A 20,400-nucleotide genomic window follows, 5' to 3' on the forward strand; every position below is an offset into this window, starting at 1 on the left:
GGGTTCACAGTGGCAGTCCATCCAATTATAATAAGTTTTAACAAAATGGACATGGCTGTTAGGGTTGGGGTTGAGTCATGAGCAATAATAATAATAATAATAATAACGATACATTTTATTTGTTAGGTGCCTTTCAAGACTTCGAAGGTCACTGAGTTAAATCTGCGTTGTTTTATGTCTGTGCTGGAGCTGTTCACAAATGACTTGGGAAGAGAAACAGGTGCTGCGGGGGTGATTTATTATTGGCCACAGTTCCTCTTTCGTTACAAATCCTAACTTTTAAAGTCACCGTTTTTCCTCGCCGTTCACATCAAAAGTTCAAAGCAAAATATTGTCTTGTTTAAAGTCACAATTTGTTCTTTTTTCCCCCATTTCCTAAAAACTGAAGAGAATTCGAACAGTTAGGGTTTGTAAATCTGAAGATGACAACACATAAATAAAAGGCAATTCATGTGTTGAGATGACGGATGATGCCTATAGAGCTCAGATAGTTGAAAAGAAAATGTGTAGACTGGAATAAATGTATGAAACAGAGCAAAGACACAAAGACGACAGCACTGCTTTCAAAGTTATGAAGATGACCAAGCTTTGGTAACATCATTATATGGCAAGAAAAATGATATATAAGAAGAGTGAGGCTAAGAAAACAGAAGACAATAAATGAGACATTGAAATGTGACAGACAATGGTTGTTGTTGATTAAGGCTACATAAAATCCATGTAGGGGCTTCTACTGTAGAATATTTATTCAACACCTTTAAGTGTGTTTTGTATTAGGTTAACAGATAACATTTCTAATATTAAACAGATGGCATGATGTGACTTTTTTTTTAGATTGTTTTGAGACAGCAAAATACAGGATAAGTCTAGGTCCTGTTTACGACAGCAATGTGTGAATGCATCCAGGCCCTCACTGTATACCATTATGCATCTTAAATTACCATACACCCCCCATCAAGATCTTCATTGTAATAAAGTCACCATCTGTCCGTCTTTTCAAACTGGTGAATATATGACAAAAATGCTATTCAATTTACAATTACTGTGTTTAATTTCAAAACTGTTCAGCTGCTGATTTTCCCACTTTGTCTCTGCCACATTTTCTGACTACCGAGCTCTCCTCCTCCTGCGGTGTCACAGTCCTTATGGTGCTGCAACACTGTTGGTCTCCTGTGGCCACACTTCCCACGATGAATCTGTGGTACTGGGCTTTTGACAGAGCTGATAGGCTGAGAGGACTTCAGTATTGACCAGCCTCCGCCTGGTGCGATGTCAGCACAGTGCAGCATTGAAGCATGGCTGACCGACATACATCACTGATTTTCAGTCTTTCATCCATGATGCCACTCAATTTTCTTTCCTTGCTATATATGCCATCTACAGGACACAATGTCTATAATTTTTTTATATTCACCATTTATGTTTGCTGTTACATACGTATAATCCTAATAAAAGTTCATTGCTCACATTGTTTACTTCATAGACAAAAAAATAAGCACAGATATATCCAACAGTCTGACTCCGTTCAATACTTATACTGCCCGTTTCATATCTCTGCAATATACAGGTGAGCGCCATGTGCACGTGCATAGACATAATTTTTAAGGCAAGCAGAAGAGAGCCATTTTGCAAAGATGGATGGATGGATGGATGGATGGATGGATGGATGGATGGATGGATGGATGGATGGATGGATGGATGGATGGATGGATGGATGGATGGATGGATGGATGGATGGATGGATGGATGGATGGATGGACAAACGGACGGATATTGTTGTATCTTTAAAATTTTCACTTTCATTTTATACAGTAAATATTAATCAACAGATACAGTATACTGTAGTGTACAGTATGCCAGCCTGAATTTATTTCAGGCTACTACATTCTCACTAAAGTTAAAAAGTTAAAGTCCCAATGATCGTCACACACACAACTGGGTGTAGTGAAATTTGTCCTCTGCATTTAACCCATCCCCGTGTGATTTTGATCCATCCCCTGGGGGAGAGGGGAGCAGTGAGCAGCGGCGGTGCTGCACTCGGGAATCATTTGGTGATCTAACCCCCCAATTCCAAACCTTAATGCTGAGTGCCAAGCTGGGAGGAAATGGGTCCCATTTTTATAGTCTTTGGTATGACCCGGCCAGGGTTTGAACCCGCAACCTTCCAGTCTCAGGGAGGACACTCTACCATTAGGCCACTGAGATGGCCTATAGAACCATTTTCAGAAATGTCACTTGAAAAATATGATAGCGAGCTGTGGCTTGATCTCACAATATTGACAAGGCTATAACTAATAAATTGAAGTTGGCTAAATACAAGCTTTTGGAATATTTTTTAGTTTAATTCTTAATTTTTTTTAAAACCAAATTTTAGAACAGTAGAGACTTTCAAAATAAATAATCTTGAATAGCAAAATGTGTGTTTTATTCTAAAGTATCATGCGCAGAACTTTATTTTTCAATTTAGTCCATAACATGTTGATAAACAATTTAGTGTGATTTAATAAACACACACCCATGGGCGTCATTAACCCAATACATATTCTCATATGTCAGCCAATCACTGTGGCAAACTAGCCTTGGTTGTCTTACAAATTATAATTTTTTCATATCCCGTACCGATACCAATACTCCAGGGCCGAGGATGGTATGCTAATCTAATTCTTTTTGCCACAGTAAAAGTTGTTAATGTGTAGATGTATAATTTGATTGATACTGACATCTAAAAACACCGCATTCTCCGTACAAAAACTGCTCAAGTGATAAAAACATAGGGACATGGCAACCATGGAGACATGTTTGTTTGTGCTATGGCATGTCATACATAGTGAAGCTGAGTATATATAGAGTGGTTCTGATTTAAAAAAAAATGCTGATCCTTATGCCTGGATTTGACCCGATACCAATGGATCGGAACGTACAATCTCATAACAATGGCTTTTTTAGTACGATTTGAACTTTTCTCAGATTTCAGTTCTTTCATCATGTTAGAATGTTCTTGTGCAACATCACACAATGCAACTTAATCATCAATGCCATTTGTGAGAAAATTATCTAATATGTACATGGCATGACAAAATACCATAATATGAATAAAATGGAAATAATCCAAATAATGATTGTTTGGCCTAGGTAAGGCTTTACATGCAGTGTATCGTTCAGCAGAGCATGGATAATCCACAAAGTGCTTTGTCCCCAAATACCCACCTTGTCTTGGGTACTCATCAGCCTCGTGGTGAACAAGGTTGGTCACACAGCCGCTGTAATGCAGCCTCTGCTCCTGCTCGAATGCCTTGAGTGTCTCGCTGGAGCTGTAAGACTTCTGGGTTGGCACGCGACACTCATCTGCATCCAGGGATGAGGTGTTATAAGGAGAGTCCTTGGAGTGGCTCAGGGAGTGTTGCCTTCGGTCCTTCAGATCCATGACGGTGTGTGCAAGTGGGGAATGTTCTGAAGCAGGGTTTGGAGACGGCTCTAAGACGCCAAGTTGGCCTCACTAGAATTTGTCTTCACTTCTGTGACCTGGACAATGGGAAAATGGGACAGATTAATTCCCTCTTGTTCTCTCTTGGAGAAGTTAAGCAAAACTCAGTTTGGTGAATGTGCAGTTAATCGAGCAGACAAATATGCAACATACATGAATAGTGATGGTGATTTACTACATGGTCATTTTGCAGAAAACTCATAATCACTCACATAAATGGCTGCTACAGCTAAGCCTCAATTTTATGCAAACTTCGGGGTCCAGAATTTGGGAATTGCGTTAACCCCAAAAACCCATTATTAGAAAGTCTTGGAAGGGCAAAACATTTCAGAGCCATGCATACGAGTGTGTTAGAAAATTGCAGTAGGGAAATTGTACTAAGATACAAGTGTTTGCATTTGGAGGATAACATCATTGTTCTGGGTGAAAATTAATACGATATAATTTATCATGTAATTTTTGTTTTGTCGTTACCCTGCCTCTGCTTACTGCTGGTGGGTTTCTTCCATTGTACAATCTTTATGATATTGGTGCGGTCTTTTTAAGAGAGTTGGACAAGGGGTTGACGGGAGTGTGGAACATGGAAGGAAAAAAGAAAGACACCCCATTGTGCAGTCAAAAGTAGAAACTGTCGCTTATCTTGTTGACGAAAATAATTGGGGTCCATGACCAAACGGCGATTTTTAATTAATTTCGTAAGTTTATTAAGCAACCTAATCCAACAAACAAAACATCTATATATGAAAACATTTTTTTTGTGCTCAAGGGAGTAGGGAGAAGTCCAAGGACTTTTTCTTAGGTAACACTTCTTTACAGTAAACAAGAAACCATTTGTAGAATCGAAGCGTGTAAAATCTAGGCTTAACTGTATGTGTCCATATGTGTGAGGCTGGTTTAAAATGTTGAGCCAGAGCTCAAATCTATGACAAAATGTCATCGAGCTGGCCTCAGCCCTGCATAAATACAATTACATTAAAGGGAGAATAATAATGACCAAAGGGGTCAGAGAAATAAAGAAATACTGTACAAGAAAAACAAAGACAGAATAAAAAAGGAATAATGATAATTATGATTACAAGAGAGTAAAAGTGGAAGGAGGAGTGAAAGGTAGACAGATTCAACAGGAAGGACATGAGAATGGGAGAAATGACTTAAGGGTATTGCTAGTCTCTCCCTCATTATTACAGTGAGAATGAATCCCACTCCCTCTGAGGCTGTAAGGGATAATCAAACACCACCAGGCAGAGACATGCACATAGAAAAATTCACAAACACGCACGCACACACACAGCTACAGAATGGATCCAACTATGCACGCACAAACATTTGTTTCACGATCTTAACACAGTCGAACGTAAAATTTCAACACAGATAATCATATACACTGCCTCTAACACCTCATTTGTCCATTGTCATTTCATCACAATCAGCCAGCCTCCTTTAAATGCATTCACATCTTATAAATGTGGACACAGATTATATATTGTGACGCTAACACAGCATGATACAAGTGCAGGAGCCTGGAGCGATGTAGTACATTAGCAGCCAAAGATCAAAGTGCAACAATACAACAGCCAGCAGTAATTGACAGCAATGCCCCCAGCAGCTGCCAGTACGGGGTATTTAAGGTAATAAATAGACTGGCCTGGTTTCGCCTGCTGGAGCTTAAAGGAAGTCTGCTCCACCCACTGCATTACAGCAGCGCATTACATTTTTACAACTCTCAGTCTGGAGAGTATTTGTCAATATCAGGGCAGGCGAGAGCTTTCCAAAAATGACATATAAATGGATTCTGAAAATGTAATGTAACTAATTGCACACTGGATCGGCTTGAAGGAGACTGAGAGGGAAAAAGAGAGAGTCCAGAATGGGAGTCAATCCTTTCAATGAGGGCTCATTTTAAAATGCTTAGTAGGTAGTATTGAAAGTGCCCTGCTATGCGCATTGATTAACAGTAGGATTTAAGTCTCATAAAGAGCTCATTATGCTCCGGTATCCATCACACAAGCTATTAGGGTGCTTCACCTTAATGTGTTTGTACCTTGAATGGAGAGTGAGGAAATCGAGAGGGATATAGTGGGGACACTGGCTGGCATTATGCACATAATGTGTCAAGAAAGCTGAGTGCAAGTGTGTGTTTGTGTGTGGGTTTATGTGGGGGCGCATGTGAGTGTGTGCGTGTGTTTGTGTGACCATCACACGGTCCATCCCTTGTCGTGGGGTGATGGCTTGAGTGCCTCTGTGACCCCGAGAGCTATACCAGCGGGTGCGCAAGCACCTAGTACAGACACCCATGCTGGACAGGTCATAGGGTAGAGGTGAGACAAACTGGACCATACATGTAATTACTCCAGTCACGGGTAAATTGCCCCACTGCCTTGTGGGTTAGCCTTTTGAGGCAAGACTAAGGGAGCAAACCCTAACAGAAAATCAATGTGGTGGTGGTGCACAATAGGCGGGCCGAAACAGAACTAGGACCCGGCAGCCGCTTGCAGCCTAGGTAAAGAACTGGTTGTCTTGGGCTCACCCATGCAACCAGCCCATCCTCATCGGGGTGCTATGAGGGAGGGCGCACCCCCTACAGCACTTAAAAATGTTCTTTGCACAAAAAACAGGCGTTGTATGCCAGTGGAGCACCAGCACTCCTCCCAATCCACAAAATCTTTACCTACACACGAAAAGGTCTGTCTACCCGGCCATCTGCATTACCACCCTTCTCTACAGCTGTGAGTCATGGGTCACATGCCATCGCCATGTGAAGTCATTGGAGCAATTTCACATCCGCAGTCTTCAGCACATCCTGGGAATCACTTGGCATGACCGAGTGCCTCACACTGAGATCTTCAACAAAACTAGCTGCAAGAGCATTGAGGCCACCATCGCCCACCACCCACCAGTTGCGATGGCTAAGGCATGTGATAAGGATGCCTCAAAAAAAGACTTCCACGCAGAGTGCTTTATGGGCAGTTACATCAAAGGCAACGCTCCGCTGGATGTCAGAAAAAGCGCTTCAAAGACCAGGTAAAAACGGCACTCAGGAAGTGCAGAATGAAGCCTGAGGAACTGGAGAGCATGGCTGCCAACCGCAACACCTGGCGGCAGCTGTGCCTCAATGGCACAAGAAGTCTTGAGGATGAGAGGACAGACCCCAAACATTATACTACGCCAATTACTCCAGTAATTATAATTAAAATTGAATGAAGATAGCTAATATATAACAAAAGTTGCATGAGTGTACATAATGTTTAGGCAGAGTAAAAGAAACATGTATTGAATATTAAGCCAATAATGAAAAACATTGCCCCATTTACTTTCCCACTTAACTTCTAGAATCCATGAATTAATGGAGAAAAATAAATCTGCCAAATAATAACCGCTTGCTCAAGCTGGTGTGCAGGAATGAAGAGTAAGTAGTATAGAAGAAAAAAAGATGGAAAAGAAAAGGCTAAGAACTTACATAGAACATTTAATTTATTACTCTCATAGTGAATTTATTATTCTCAAAGTGGCTTGGAAGAACAAGGTGAAGAAGAAAACAAAGGAAACAGAAGAAAACCTAGCACCAAGTACAATATTGCAATTGCCCTGTTAATCGTGGAGTGACATCATTAGAACAGAGAATTGCTCTCCAATAAAACGGTTTCTGTACACCACATGGTGTTAGACATTTTTTTATATAATTAGATTCTCTGTAGAGCTGCATGTCCTGTAATGAGTATAAGGTCAAACAACCCAAGAAATATGTTTTACATGTGACTTTAGAGTTGTGACAACTTAATTTATACTGGTATTATAACCAAGAATCAACTCTGGGACCACTGCTTTGGCGGAATATTATTTTATTGTGTACCGAAGGAGGATAGACCTATACAGGCTTTGTATTTGCATCTGTATGTCTATTTTGGTTAATATCAACTACAGTTGACATAATTTGGGAGGCTAAATGAGGGTTGAACCCACCATCTTCAAGGTTGAAGTCTATCACTCTATAACCCGAGCACGGCCCTTGAAACTTTGCTTGAGGTGGGGCTGACCTGTTCACCTGCTACACTTGGTGAAAACCCAAGAAGACAGAAAAAGTAAATTGGTGCTGCCAGGGCCTACAGCAAAATATAAATATAAAATGCCTCGCTCAAGGACACTTTGACACAATCACCGTGCTTGAGGATTGAACCCAGCACCTACAAATTCGGAGACTATCACTCAATGACTGAGCAACGTGAAAAAATCATTTGACAGTCAGGAATCACCGTTGGCTAGAAAACGTTGATGGCTAGGAATCTGAAAATGGGAGGGTTCACTTAGGGCTGCTGTTCGAATGAGTACCCCCTGTAACTTTGCTTGGGGAGGAGGGAACCTATTCAAATTTGCTACACTTGGTGAAAACACATTGAAAACATTAACTAACATTGAGAAATATTATACTTACTAGATACTTAGCTACTTAGAATAATACAATTATAATAAAAAACCAAAATAGATATCTACCTGGACAAATATATCAATCTCGTGGTTATTCACAATACAACACTATTACAATCAAGTGTTTTACATGTGTATAAAGCAATTAGACAAAAAAAGACTTTGGAGTTAATAAATCTTTTGAAAATGTAAGTAGGTTTAAGTGCTAGATAAGCAGGAGAAGCAAGGTCATCGAATGAGAGATAGGTAGATAACGTGAAGAAAGCCAAGGGGGTAAATCACAAGATCTGGATCGCATATCAATCACTTTCCACCCACCTGTGTTTTCCTCAAGGTCATCAAGACAGCCATTTTCACAATGAAGTAAGCGACTAACTTGAGTTTGTTAATTACTCCAGTGACAGCTGCCTAACCTCCCATGAACATCACACAAAAGTGGATTATGCCATGATAAGATTTAGTCGTACAGTCCCAGCCTGGACCACAGACATTTGCAATTGTATGCACAAACATTTAGAAAGTACAGACAATCACAAATACTGCAAATGCAAAACTGTGCAAACACATGCACAAGACCACCTTTGAAAGTGAAAGGTGAAACGATGTGAAAAGATGAAAGAGACAATAGACGTCCCCATGACCATGAAGTGACCATGAAATCCAGGCAGAATAAGAAATGTAATTGGAAGATGACGGAAAAGGTGAATAATTACATAGGTGAAGTTTGTCTCAGATGATTTTTTACCATGCAAATAACATCTGAAGAGAAGTGGCATAATGTAGCTGTACTGCAAATGAAAATCACATTAACTTAACTGTAGGCTACTGACAATAAATCACAAAGCATTTTTTCCAACACAAATTAAAGGGAGAGATTGTCAGTATTAAAACATGACTAGCGAGAATTGAACGTAGCCTCACTTCACTCATCACACCCACACTCCAGTTTCTGGCCAACACCATTGCCCACCCACATTATTCCGTAAGAGTCGTAATGTGCTTAGTAAACATCGGATGTTAGTCACGGCTGCTGCACTGGTAACAGAACTAACTAACTAACTAACTAACTAACTAACTAACTAACTAACTAACTAACTAACTAACTAACTAACTAGATGGATACATTTATCGATCAAGAGATTGATAGATAGACCTTGGAGTGGAGAATGCAGGTTGCAGAACATTATTTTTAGCGGTGTTTTATTTTGAAGTCTGAGAAGAGAAAACCTGGCATCCTTGAACGAAAGTGAACTGCCGTTCAAAATCGTTCATTGGCCCCAGAATGAGCGTGTTCTCAAAAACGTTCACGAAGCAAAAATGTTCATTTCATGTTCGTTCAAATTATGAAAGAGTTCATAAACTTTCATTCATTAAACATGTTCAGGTACAACACTGTAAGGCTCATTCTTCGTTGCAGGGAGGCACCGTTTGTTGTTGTTGTTGCATTTTTAAAACATATTTTAAAATCTCACATATTCAGCGGAGGTGCCATCAGCTACACATGCACCATACCAATCAATGACTGTGAAGCTAAATTTTCACCTTCCGTGTTCTCCTTTATGTCCTCTCTGTCATGTGCTAGAATATAAATAAAAGGGTGAGGGACAATCCACCGGGGTGCCACAGAGCCTCTGTTTATTAGACTAATCCTGAAATCCACATTCTGCAGGCCTCGCAAACTCCTCACAAAGCTCTAATCTGAGTCAAAACAAAGGGATTCGATATGACATGGTCCGTCTCTCTGTGACTGTTAGCGTGGGTTTGGGGTGAAGTGCACATGCCGGAAAAACCCACTAGCACTATTGCATGATCTTGCTCGTCACACCCATATTTGGTAAAGACTGATTTGCGCATTGCAAATCCTTGCACAACACACATCTTGTGTCCTGTGAATACAGGCTGGCTGCGACAGGTCAGGCAGTTAGAGCCAAGATGCAAACAAACTGGGTAATTACACATAGCTCAAAAACTCACAAGAGACATGACAGGGAAGATGAGAATAAGCGGTGGTAAAAAGACAAAGCAACATTGTGGAGAATATAGCCAGAATAAGTAAACAAACTAAGCTTATAATATAGACACAACATGACGTGGGGGAAAAAAAAGAGTCAATTTGACTTGGAACGAATGCCAGCACACATTTTGGATACAGACCTGCAACAGTTATTGAAAAAGCAAATACCTAATCAGACAGTAATGTGGCAGAGACTCAGTGAGCATGCACACAAGGTCGCTGGGATCTGCTCAAGTCCAAATCAAGCATTAAAAGAAAAACAAAATGAGTGAATTTGGCAATGGCTGTTGATGCCAGACGGGTTAAGTTTGAAACAGTTGATCCACACGGATTTTCATCCCAAACAGAGCCTTGGTTTGCTGGCAATTCCCAGACAAAAGCAAATGAACAAAATATTTTTTGTTTTCATTTCATGAATATTTTCATATTGCTTTAAAAGGCAGATTGAAGATTGATCAAACAAGTTCATTTGATATGAGTAAATTAAGGCTCATTATTATTATTCCATTGATTAATCAGATATTATTTATTTAAAATTATAATGTATTGTAAGACAACATTTTCTTGATGACTGTTTATGAAGCAATGTGGTGTTTATTTGGTATTTTTTTAAAAATCAAACAGAACTAAAGGATGGCCTTAATCAGAGGTAGAGCGGGTCGTTCAGTAACCAAGGTCGGCTGTTCAAATTCCGCTCTGTCTGACTCATGGGCCGTTGTGTCCTTGGGCAAGGCACTTCACCCACCTTGCCTCTATGCCTCTCAAACTGGGGTATGACTGGGTGTGAATATTTGGTGGTGGTCGGAAGGGCTGTTGGCGCACACTGGCAGCCATGCTTCCGTAAGCCCTCCTCAGGACAGCTGTGGCTACAAAATTTAGTTTACCGGCACCAGAGTGTCAATGTGGTAGTGCATAAATAATGTAGTGTGCAAAATAAAATGTATAAATCTTATGTGTTATTATCAAATAAAGAATATTCAAGAAACATCACGCAAATAACTACTATTTTGTAATGGATTAAGATTACTTATTTTTTCCATAAATTCATAATGTTTCCAGAAAGAAAATATATTGTTTTCCAAAATAATAGCAGATGTTTGCAAATATCTGACTTTGATTAAAGACAAAGATAATCAGTCTGCTTTTCGCTTTGACAAGTAACTATTTTTATTTATTTTTGAGAGGCTGAGGATTTAGACAATTTTAGGCTAAACGTGATTGACTGATTCTGAAAAAAAAGGGGTTTGAGACAATTAGACTTACTTACATTAGTTAGAAATGTATTTGGTAGAAGGTTGGCTTAGTGTTTCTTATAAACAAATTTTAAGTTTAATTAACTATACAGCATGTACTTACTTTTTGTGTGTCACTTGTGGATGTTGAAAGGGATTTTTCACACATTACAAGAGTTGAAAAATTTAGTTGTTTAGTCTGATCCAACGTTGACATTGTATATCGGTCCAATATCAGACCTAAAACACAGTATTGGCTTTTATTGGTCTAATTCCAAAATCCATTTCAGACTGCACTCGTTTATTTTCTCATAGTCCTCGTGGTATTGTGCATCTATTTTATTCAATTGCAGTGCACTAACGTTTGAGGTTAATTTTATGTAACCCAAATATTTGCAATTATCAGGTCACATTTTGCTGACCAATTAAATAGTTATCACTTGACCAAGTCTCTTCTAACGGTTCATACTATCGTGTCGGATTGATATCGGTATTATGATATTGACTCCAGACTGCAATATTGGTATTGTGTCGGAAGGGGAAAACTTGTCTTGGAAAATGCCTTGAAAAGACTACAATTTCATATAATTTAACATATTATAAAATTCTGTACACATTAACCACTAATTGATTGTGTTATTACGAATTAGAAAATAATGATCCCATTTAGAACGTGTGATATTTCACAAAAAGTTAAAAGAATCCTGGTTAAGTTAAAATAATCTTACCATTTAGGATTTTCTTCATGGTCACATAGTGCTGAAGCAGCAGAAATCTTATCCATGAACAAAGACAAACACATCTTGGTCCATTTAGCATTTTGTAAATGTCATGCATATTACTGGAATCTAAGATGAACCAGGACTAACAAAACAAATCCACTTAAAATCGTACACTCTTATTTTGAGGCAACAGTGCACAGATGAATCAGCTGTGAGAGCCTTTTCATTTTTTTTCTCAATAAAATTGAATTTTGTGTGCACGCGATAATACTGTGTTGAAAGTGCATTCATTTAATTGTAAATGTACATGCTTTTAAGTGTTTAACTGTGAGTACAATGAGCATCTGTAGCATGTAATAATGTTTACTGGGGGGTTCAGTTCATTTAATGGCTATGTTCACATAATTACCAGGATTAGTGAGCTGTGTCTTTATGTGAACCCTGTAAAGATTTGTGCCATTGTTACAGTATATAATGCAACCATGTGGCACCTTTCAATAAATCCTCTGTCATCAAAATTGTTGCCATAACTTCAGCCAGACAATCTATTGTTTTATTATGGATAATAAGAATACAACCTAACAGCTGTAACAACCGCTTCTTTGCCCTTGCTGCCTCATGTATGCTGCAGAAAAAAAACACAACCACCATAAATTCCACATGATACAGTAGAGATGTCTTAGCCGATAAAACATTTAGTTTAACTGCTATTGACTTCCGCTTACTCATAACGTTTGTCTTAAAGGGGAGCATGTCAAATCCAAGATGCTCCTTTGAGAGCTACAATGGCTATTGTGTTTCAAATTATTATTTCGTGATCCCCCCCCAAGTGATGGCGGACAGTAAACACATGATGTCCAACCGTAAATTTAAAATGTCCACGATATTGCACATCCATTATATGGACACAAACATTCACGTGTCCATACTATTTTTTACATATTTATATGATTTTGTGTAAATACAGTAGACTGGGTCCATGTCTTTCATTTGACCACACACACCACATGATTGAAACATTGACAGCAATGTGAAGTCAGACACTGTTAGTGTGTATGGCTAATAAAGGTTGTTGCTTTTTGTCACTGAAGGAATTCCCTTTCATCTTAATTAAGTTCAATCTAATGTGCACACACTGTTTCACTTCTGCCCTTGGACAAAGCTGCAATGCAGAGTATCGGGGCGAACTTTGCAGTAAAGCTACCAGTGAGTTATTAAAACACTGACAAGATAGGCGTTCGGTCGGCAAGGGAAAGGGCCGAGGTTTAATAACTCAGTGTCATGCCTTGACATTCTTACCATCTGTCTGAGTAAAATATTCATATGTGCAATAAATGTCGCTGGGGACAGACGGTGACACTGTCTAATTAACACTATGACAGAGGTGACACTTGAAGGGCTTTGGCTGATTTCAACTGTACAACATGTTTCACTGTGTCCATGTCACCCAAGAATTGTATTGTATAGGCGGAGGTGAACCTTTGAGGAGCGCTGAAGTTAATTTAACTTTCACACCATCTCTCGGAAAGTTACTGATTGCTCAACAAAATTGCTAGTTGGAGCAATAAAACACATCAAAACGTGCAAGTGACAGCAGGCTGTATAGAACCCAAGAGTGAGAAAACCCTGCAGTGAGGAAATGCCAAATAAGCGTCATTTCCTTGGGCTGACATGTCAAAAAGCCACAAAACGGTGAGGGTAGACGTTTCCCTGACTTACATAGGGTGTCTTCAATCCAGGTAGACACATCTGGGTCACAATAAGCCACAGTGATTCATACCTGAATTTGAGTGAAGTTATTTTTCTCCTACATTGATTGTCATTGCCTGTGAGGCAAAAGCCATCAAAGTTGGGAAATTGCGCATGCGCTGTTAAGATTAAAAATAATTAAAGAAAAAATCAGGGTGCCTGAGAAGTAACTTAATTTGAAGGTCTCTGCTGCATTTACGTTTGCCTACATCTGAGTACATTTAAAAAGCTAGTTTTAGAGGCATCACATTCAAGGGTGGGCATATCACATCCCTTTGAATCAATTGATAGGAGGCTTGTCAATCATTTCGGATTTTATGAATCTCACGTTCAAATGAATGAGGTTGTGCTGTATAAGTGCGAGAGCTCTGCAACAATGGAGGCACAATGGTTTTCACGACTTGGTAGCAAACAGCAGAAAGAGCTTGTGACGTACAAATAGAAAATGAAACATCTCTGAAAACAGAGCTTTGTGCTCCAAAATCAATTATTTAATCAAAATATCAATACTATTGATACTTCAGTCATTACAAATAATGTAGTTTATTATTAACGGGAAAAACGAAAGGAACAAATAACTAAACCATTGAGACTGTCAAAATGATTCGTGGGAATTACTTTAGCTTTTCCCTTAAGTGAAGCGGCATGCCACGCTGTTCTCTCAGGCACCCAAGGCTGTTTTTTTTTTTTTTTTTTTTTTTTTTTTGTAGACAGCACATTTCCTAATTTTCATATCAGTGCAAGGCTCGCCGTGCATGTTTGCCAGCTTGGCAAATTGGCCTCTGCCAAGCAGGGTGGGCCAGCGCAGCAGAAGGGGTACCTTGGAGATGTTCATGGCACAATGACAATTTTGTGGCAGAAAGTCCATTTAAACCCTACTCAAACCACTTGGCAGACACAGGGTACACAGGAACTGTATACTGTACTCAGAGTTTGACACCTGTGATTTTTTTTTTCATAAAAAAAAATGCTTTATTGTTTTTATGGAAAATGCTTAATGGCAATATCCATCCATTCTCCGCTTTTTCCTCATAAGGGTCGTGTGCTGGAGCCTATCTGAGCAGTCTCTGGGCAGTAGGCAGGGTACCCCCTGAACAGGTCACCAGACATCACAAGGCACACCATTTACACCAACACACGCCAGCATGCAACTTCCACACAGGATGGCTGAAGCCGGAATTGAATCCTGCAACTCTGAGCAGTGAGGTGTACATACGAACCAGTCCGCCACCATGCGATCCCTTATTGGCTATACATATCTAGTATATATACCGTATTGGCCCGAATATAAGACGATGTTTTTTGCATTGAAATAAGACTGAAAAAGTCTTACATTCGAGGTCTCGACATTATACCTATTCACAAAGCTAGATGGCGCAAGATATATTTAAAGTGAATGCTGAACCTAACTCCCCAGGCCAAAGCAAATCCCTGTCACGAAGAATAAAAATAAAAATAGCGGTAGCACGAAGAAGAAAAATGAAAAATAGCGGTAAGAAAGAAAAGAGAATAAAATAAGAGAGTTTGCATTATTTTATTGCAATGTTTTTCCTTATTCAGAATTGTTTCAAGACTACAGTTAGTTAGAATTCACTTTGATGGTTAATGTAGTTATTGCAATTTTGTAGTTTTATCACAGTAGATTGTTTTATTTACATTTCAAAATCCAGAAGCCGTTCATTTACAAATGTGATTGCACTTTACTTTACATATTTAAATGTTCAGATATTAGGATGTGATAGACAGTTTTTGCATGATTTGAATGAGGCAAAATAACATGCTTTTTCTCTCGAATATATTGTTATAATAATTTGTTTCAGATTTATTGTAATTATTTTCTGTATAAAAATTAAACTTGGTATTCAAAAAGTCTTTTTTCAAGCTTTAGTCTTGAAAAAGAGGGGGTCGTCTTATAATCAGGGTCATCTTATATTTGCACACGAAATAGGACAAAAAGAGCACTGACAAAAGAGCACTGACAAAAAGAGCCCTGACAAGGTTGTGCATGCATACACAACACGTGCCCTCTAGATGTAACCTACACAGTTGTGAAAACGGCAAGCAAACACATTCAGTGACACACTGAAAAAGTGGGCAGCTCTCCAGTGCCCGAGGGAACAATCAGGGGCGTTAGGTGTCTTGCAGTGCCTTGAATGCAATTTATCTTCTTTTGTCACTGCCAACCCTGAAGGCAAGCTGGTTCAATGTTCATGAGTATCGTTATGAGAAAGAATTGTATTCAACAAATACAGAAAAATATATTTCTATCCAATATGGCACTGTTTTATTGTGTTTCAACACAATGGGAATGAATTTGCATGTGTCAATAATATTAACTTCTAGAGATGGTACACTATCAATGATCACATTTATTCATTATACCCAATGAAATGAGCAAGCCTATGTTAGTAATGTGCACAGAATGTCCACTTTTACCTTAAGTGATTTAGAACATAATTCTCCCACTTTAAGCCCTGTCTGTGCACCCACTTCCATCGACGGATCTGAGAGAGGCTTTTGTATGAAGCACCTTTAATGGGTTTGTGAGGAATATATTGGACTTCAAGATGAGATTTGACACAGTGTGTGGATCATGCGTGTACACTGTGTGTGTTTTTTGGATTGTCATGTAGGGTCCTCTATTATGCCACTTACCTACTTCTGTTACTGTGTGCACTCACACTCCAAAGCCATTAGATTCTATACAAAATCCCAAAGCTGAAAACTTTGAAGCTAAAAGCAGCGCAATCAGTAGGCTGGTAGCCTGTAGAGTGCATCTCCGTACGCTTGATCTGTTTCAGGACATTTTCTGATTGGTGGTACTGATGTACTTTAATGTGAAATCTGTAGCTTTATCTGTTCTCCCAAGCCCTCACATTTCTTTTCGGACCAATTCGAGAGGTGGAATATTGTACACCTACTATACATATACACTTTCTTGACTAGGTCTATATGCCCACTGTACTGCAAACGTCACCAAAGGCATCAGCTCCGTGTCTTGAAATGGTGTTTGTGCCTTCGGGGCCAGCAGAAGAAAGCTTCAGCCATTCCAGCACCAATGACATAGCTGGCTGGTTCCATTTAGCATGCTAGATTTAGCTTCATTAGAGAATACGTGGCTGGGAAGGCACACAGAAGAAATTAAATGAGGGGTAAGATGGGGGGCTGACAGATTCTGTAGGCCAGGGGAGGGGCCACTTTGCAGAATAAAACCTCATAAAGCAGTCAGATCTAAAATGACTAGCCAGCAGAAGGACATGTCGTGATGCACCCATTGGAGATAAATTAGGGTAGCAAAGAAAAAAATAAAACCATTCATTAAAATAAACTTCATTCATCTTCCAAACCAAATTCAATTAAAGAAAAATGTTATATGGGTAAACTTTGGTGAATTATAGTACACTATAAGATTCCAGCATTGCTTTTAACATGAAATAAAAAATGACTAAATGAGAGCTGTTGCAAGCATGGAGCAGAGGGAGGTCGCATTACTGGATGTGTGGCTCTTTGAGAGAGATAATCTGTGTGACTTGTGGCAGCAGCAGCGGCAGCAGCAGGGGTGTAGGTTAGATGGTATCTGCACAAAGACGAATGGATTGGACAGCCTACCTCAAGGTCATCCATCTGAGAAGACACATGTTACCTATGACCTTGTCTCACACAACACTTATACCAGAATGAGGAAGGCGCACAAACACATCAAACTAGCACTATTGTGTGTGTGCCATGAAGCATCAGCATGTGCCCTCATTGGGTGCATCCCCTTCAGATAGAAGAATACAACACATGTTGTCAAAAGGCACCCTGGGACAAATGGTGCGAGGTCAACACACTCAGACCCAGCACTTGCCTTGGGTCAATGTCACAATAACAGCTGGTGACAAATAGGTTTCTATGGTGACCAGAGTGTCCTAGCAATTCAGAGAGGACAGACTTGGTGGTAATATCTCACAGTGCATAAAGGACTGCTGAGTTAGCCTTCATGATGTATCATGTGCAACCCTAACTAGTGCACAACCGTAAATGTTTGACACCAACCCTTATTGACAGCTGTTGCAGAAAAGTGTCATCCTCCAGACAATTATTAAAGCTCCTGGGATTTGTTCTTAGCTACGTGTTACGTGGTTCTCTTTTACCACCTCACAGATGAATGGCATAGTCCAAAAATTTGGTGCACGTCTAATTTATTGTGCAGAGCTCACAATGTGGAACTCTGAAGACTATCATTATTATTATTATTATTATTATTATTATTATCATTATTGTAAATAGTAGTAGTATTAAATTGGCTGTACTTGTATATCACTTTTCTACCTTTGGTACTCAAAACACTTCACACTGCTACCTCATTCTTATTAAGATTATTGCTTGTTGAATTGAAACTCACAGAGGCAAAGGGTGCAACATAATGTTCATAGAGCCTAAAAAAAATGCAAATATTTTTTATACTTCCTCCAAGACCATTACAAGGACCGTTAATGGTAGACATTATCGATCCTCTGTTCGTTAATAATTCAGCCCCAGGGCAAATTTGGTACCTGGGCTTGGTACCCATCACTAATCAAACTAGATTTTTGGCTCTTCAGTCTTACGCACACTTGGCTGTGTCCAGCTCTGTTTCGCTTAGGTAGAGAAATACGATTATTACACTGACATTAGTGTTCTTGCGCTACTGTCATGGCTAGACTACACATCTCTAGTTAGCAATGTATCAGATGTGATAAGAAGTAGTGAAAAATAGTGGTCCTGTTTTATTGTATACTGATTGTAATGAAAGATTTAAGTTGACGGTTTTCGTACCTCGGTGCACAGGCTGATATTGAATTTCATGCTCACTGCGCATTCACCACTGCAGTACATTTCCAACTAAGGAGCTTGAGGTAATGTGGCGGTTTTATTTGTTTATAATGTTCAGGCTTTTCACAAATAGCATGTGATGCAGTCCGATAACTGAGAATAGTTACATTTAGGCAATCGACTGGGCTCGTTTCGTCATGAGCGCTACAGCTCAATTTATTTAGAATGAAGTAAAAATCCAATAGATTTTTCTAAGTGGGTAGAGGACAACAGAGAGGCACAGAAATGTAGGGAAATTGATAAAAAGAGGGGGTTGTGGGGGTTTGGTCATTGTGTAATTTAAAATGGATAACCTGCCTCGGGTATACTTGTGTAAATGTAAAGACTGAGCCTCCATCTACTCAACTTAAATATGAATGACAGATCAAATATAAATGCTCCGCCACTTCCATCAGTTACTGAATGAACCCCTCTCTGTGTTTCTTCTGTGTCTGAGTGCGTCTGCAAAGACCTCCAACTCAACCTTGTGTACCACTCTGGCTACAGCATAAATCCTATGAGGAGCAAACAGTCCGTGATGGCTTCCATTAAGAGATACGACGACATCTGAGACGAATTCCCTCGAAAAGCTGGAGCAGTGATGAGCAGGGGGAAATTTTAGGCAGCTGAGTTGTGGTAGGTTGCCTCAGTGATGACACGCAAATGACAGTGTCTGATGAGTGAACTGGTGTGAGTCATGGCACCTCATGTGTCATGTGAATAATTATTGCATGCATGTGAGAATCTTCTTCACGACCCCACACTCCTTGTCCTCTGCAAGCTGCTCAGCTTCTCACTCCATTTGCTGCAGACTTTAAACACATCTGCCCACAAAATGCATTTCTCCCTCGCTTTCTGTCTCTCTTGCACTCTCTCACACACACACACACACACACACACACACACACACACGCTCCCACACATGCGTGTGCGCACATGCATAAAACACACACATACATAAACGCACTCACACTCGCCCACGCGCGCACGCGCGCACGCACGCGTGCACACACACACACACACGCACACACACACACACACACGCACACACACACACAAACTACTGAGTCACATAGCCCCTGAACTCTTATTTGCAGTCTGTGACATGAGTAACAGAAGCCGCCTCTAAACAATGTCAACCGAGAGCTCCGTCTCATGTACCTAATTACACTTCGACTTTTCTCCCATTTCACACGCCAATGTCTGCGTGTGTATGTGTGAGTGTATGTAAAAAATGTGTGAAAAATTTAGCGCCCTTGCAAACTTTAGGTAACTCAGACATTCCTTTCTATATAGTTGAAGACACAGCACATAAAAAAGACTGAAGCCTCCAAAAAGCTCTGTGTGAAGTGAAAGATAAAAGTCAGCAAGTAGGCGAGTGGGTAGAAAGGTGGGAGGAGGGGATTGATACACCCTCCTGAGAGAGGAAGTGCGAAAATGCAGTGGGGGAAAAGTGTCCTCTCAAGGGAAAATAATACCTCATTGATGTGACAATTTCCCCTGAACCTCAAACAATACATTTCTGAGTAAAGAGGGAGAGAAACCTGAGAGTTTTCTTGAAAAGGAAAGAAAAAAGGGTGCCTCCCAATGCTTTCTCCTCAGCCCCTTCCTTAGGTTTCCTTTTAGACTGCTTTAGCATTGAGTCAGAAGATCTTTTCACAAAAATGTAATTAAAGAGGAAACAACCCCAAAATTGTCTTGACAATAATATGTTGTATGTGCCGAAATATAGTCTAAACATGGCATTCAGGTGAATATTGCATTTGTGAAATACGAGTTAAGTAGCAAAATTCACCCATTTTTATCCATCTCAGGGGGTGGCCATTTTGCCACCTGTTGTGAATGAAAATGACATCACATTTGCCAGGTCTTATCACAATCAATCACAGCTCAGCTTCAGAAAACTGGTGAGCTGTGTGTGTGTGCGCGTGTGTGCGTGTG

At 39.8% G+C, this 20,400-nt stretch overlaps 1 protein-coding gene across 8 annotated transcripts in view; it reads right to left on the reverse strand.

Annotated features, from left to right (window-relative positions):
- The window catches only part of LOC125989940 (teneurin-2), a 202,105-nt gene that overhangs the window by 150,891 nt on the left and 30,814 nt on the right, over positions 1-20,400 (reverse strand). For all 8 annotated transcript variants that reach the window (XM_049756483.2, XM_049756477.2, XM_049756462.1 and 5 more), the window contains exon 2: positions 3,208-3,522. In XM_049756483.2, coding sequence (XP_049612440.1) covers positions 3,208-3,424 — 217 coding nt within the window. In that variant the 5' untranslated portion in view covers positions 3,425-3,522. The remainder of the gene's footprint in view (positions 1-3,207; positions 3,523-20,400) is intronic.

This window comes from Syngnathus scovelli, chromosome 1, assembly GCF_024217435.2.
Source record: "Syngnathus scovelli strain Florida chromosome 1, RoL_Ssco_1.2, whole genome shotgun sequence".
Taxonomy (NCBI): domain Eukaryota; kingdom Metazoa; phylum Chordata; class Actinopteri; order Syngnathiformes; family Syngnathidae; genus Syngnathus; species Syngnathus scovelli.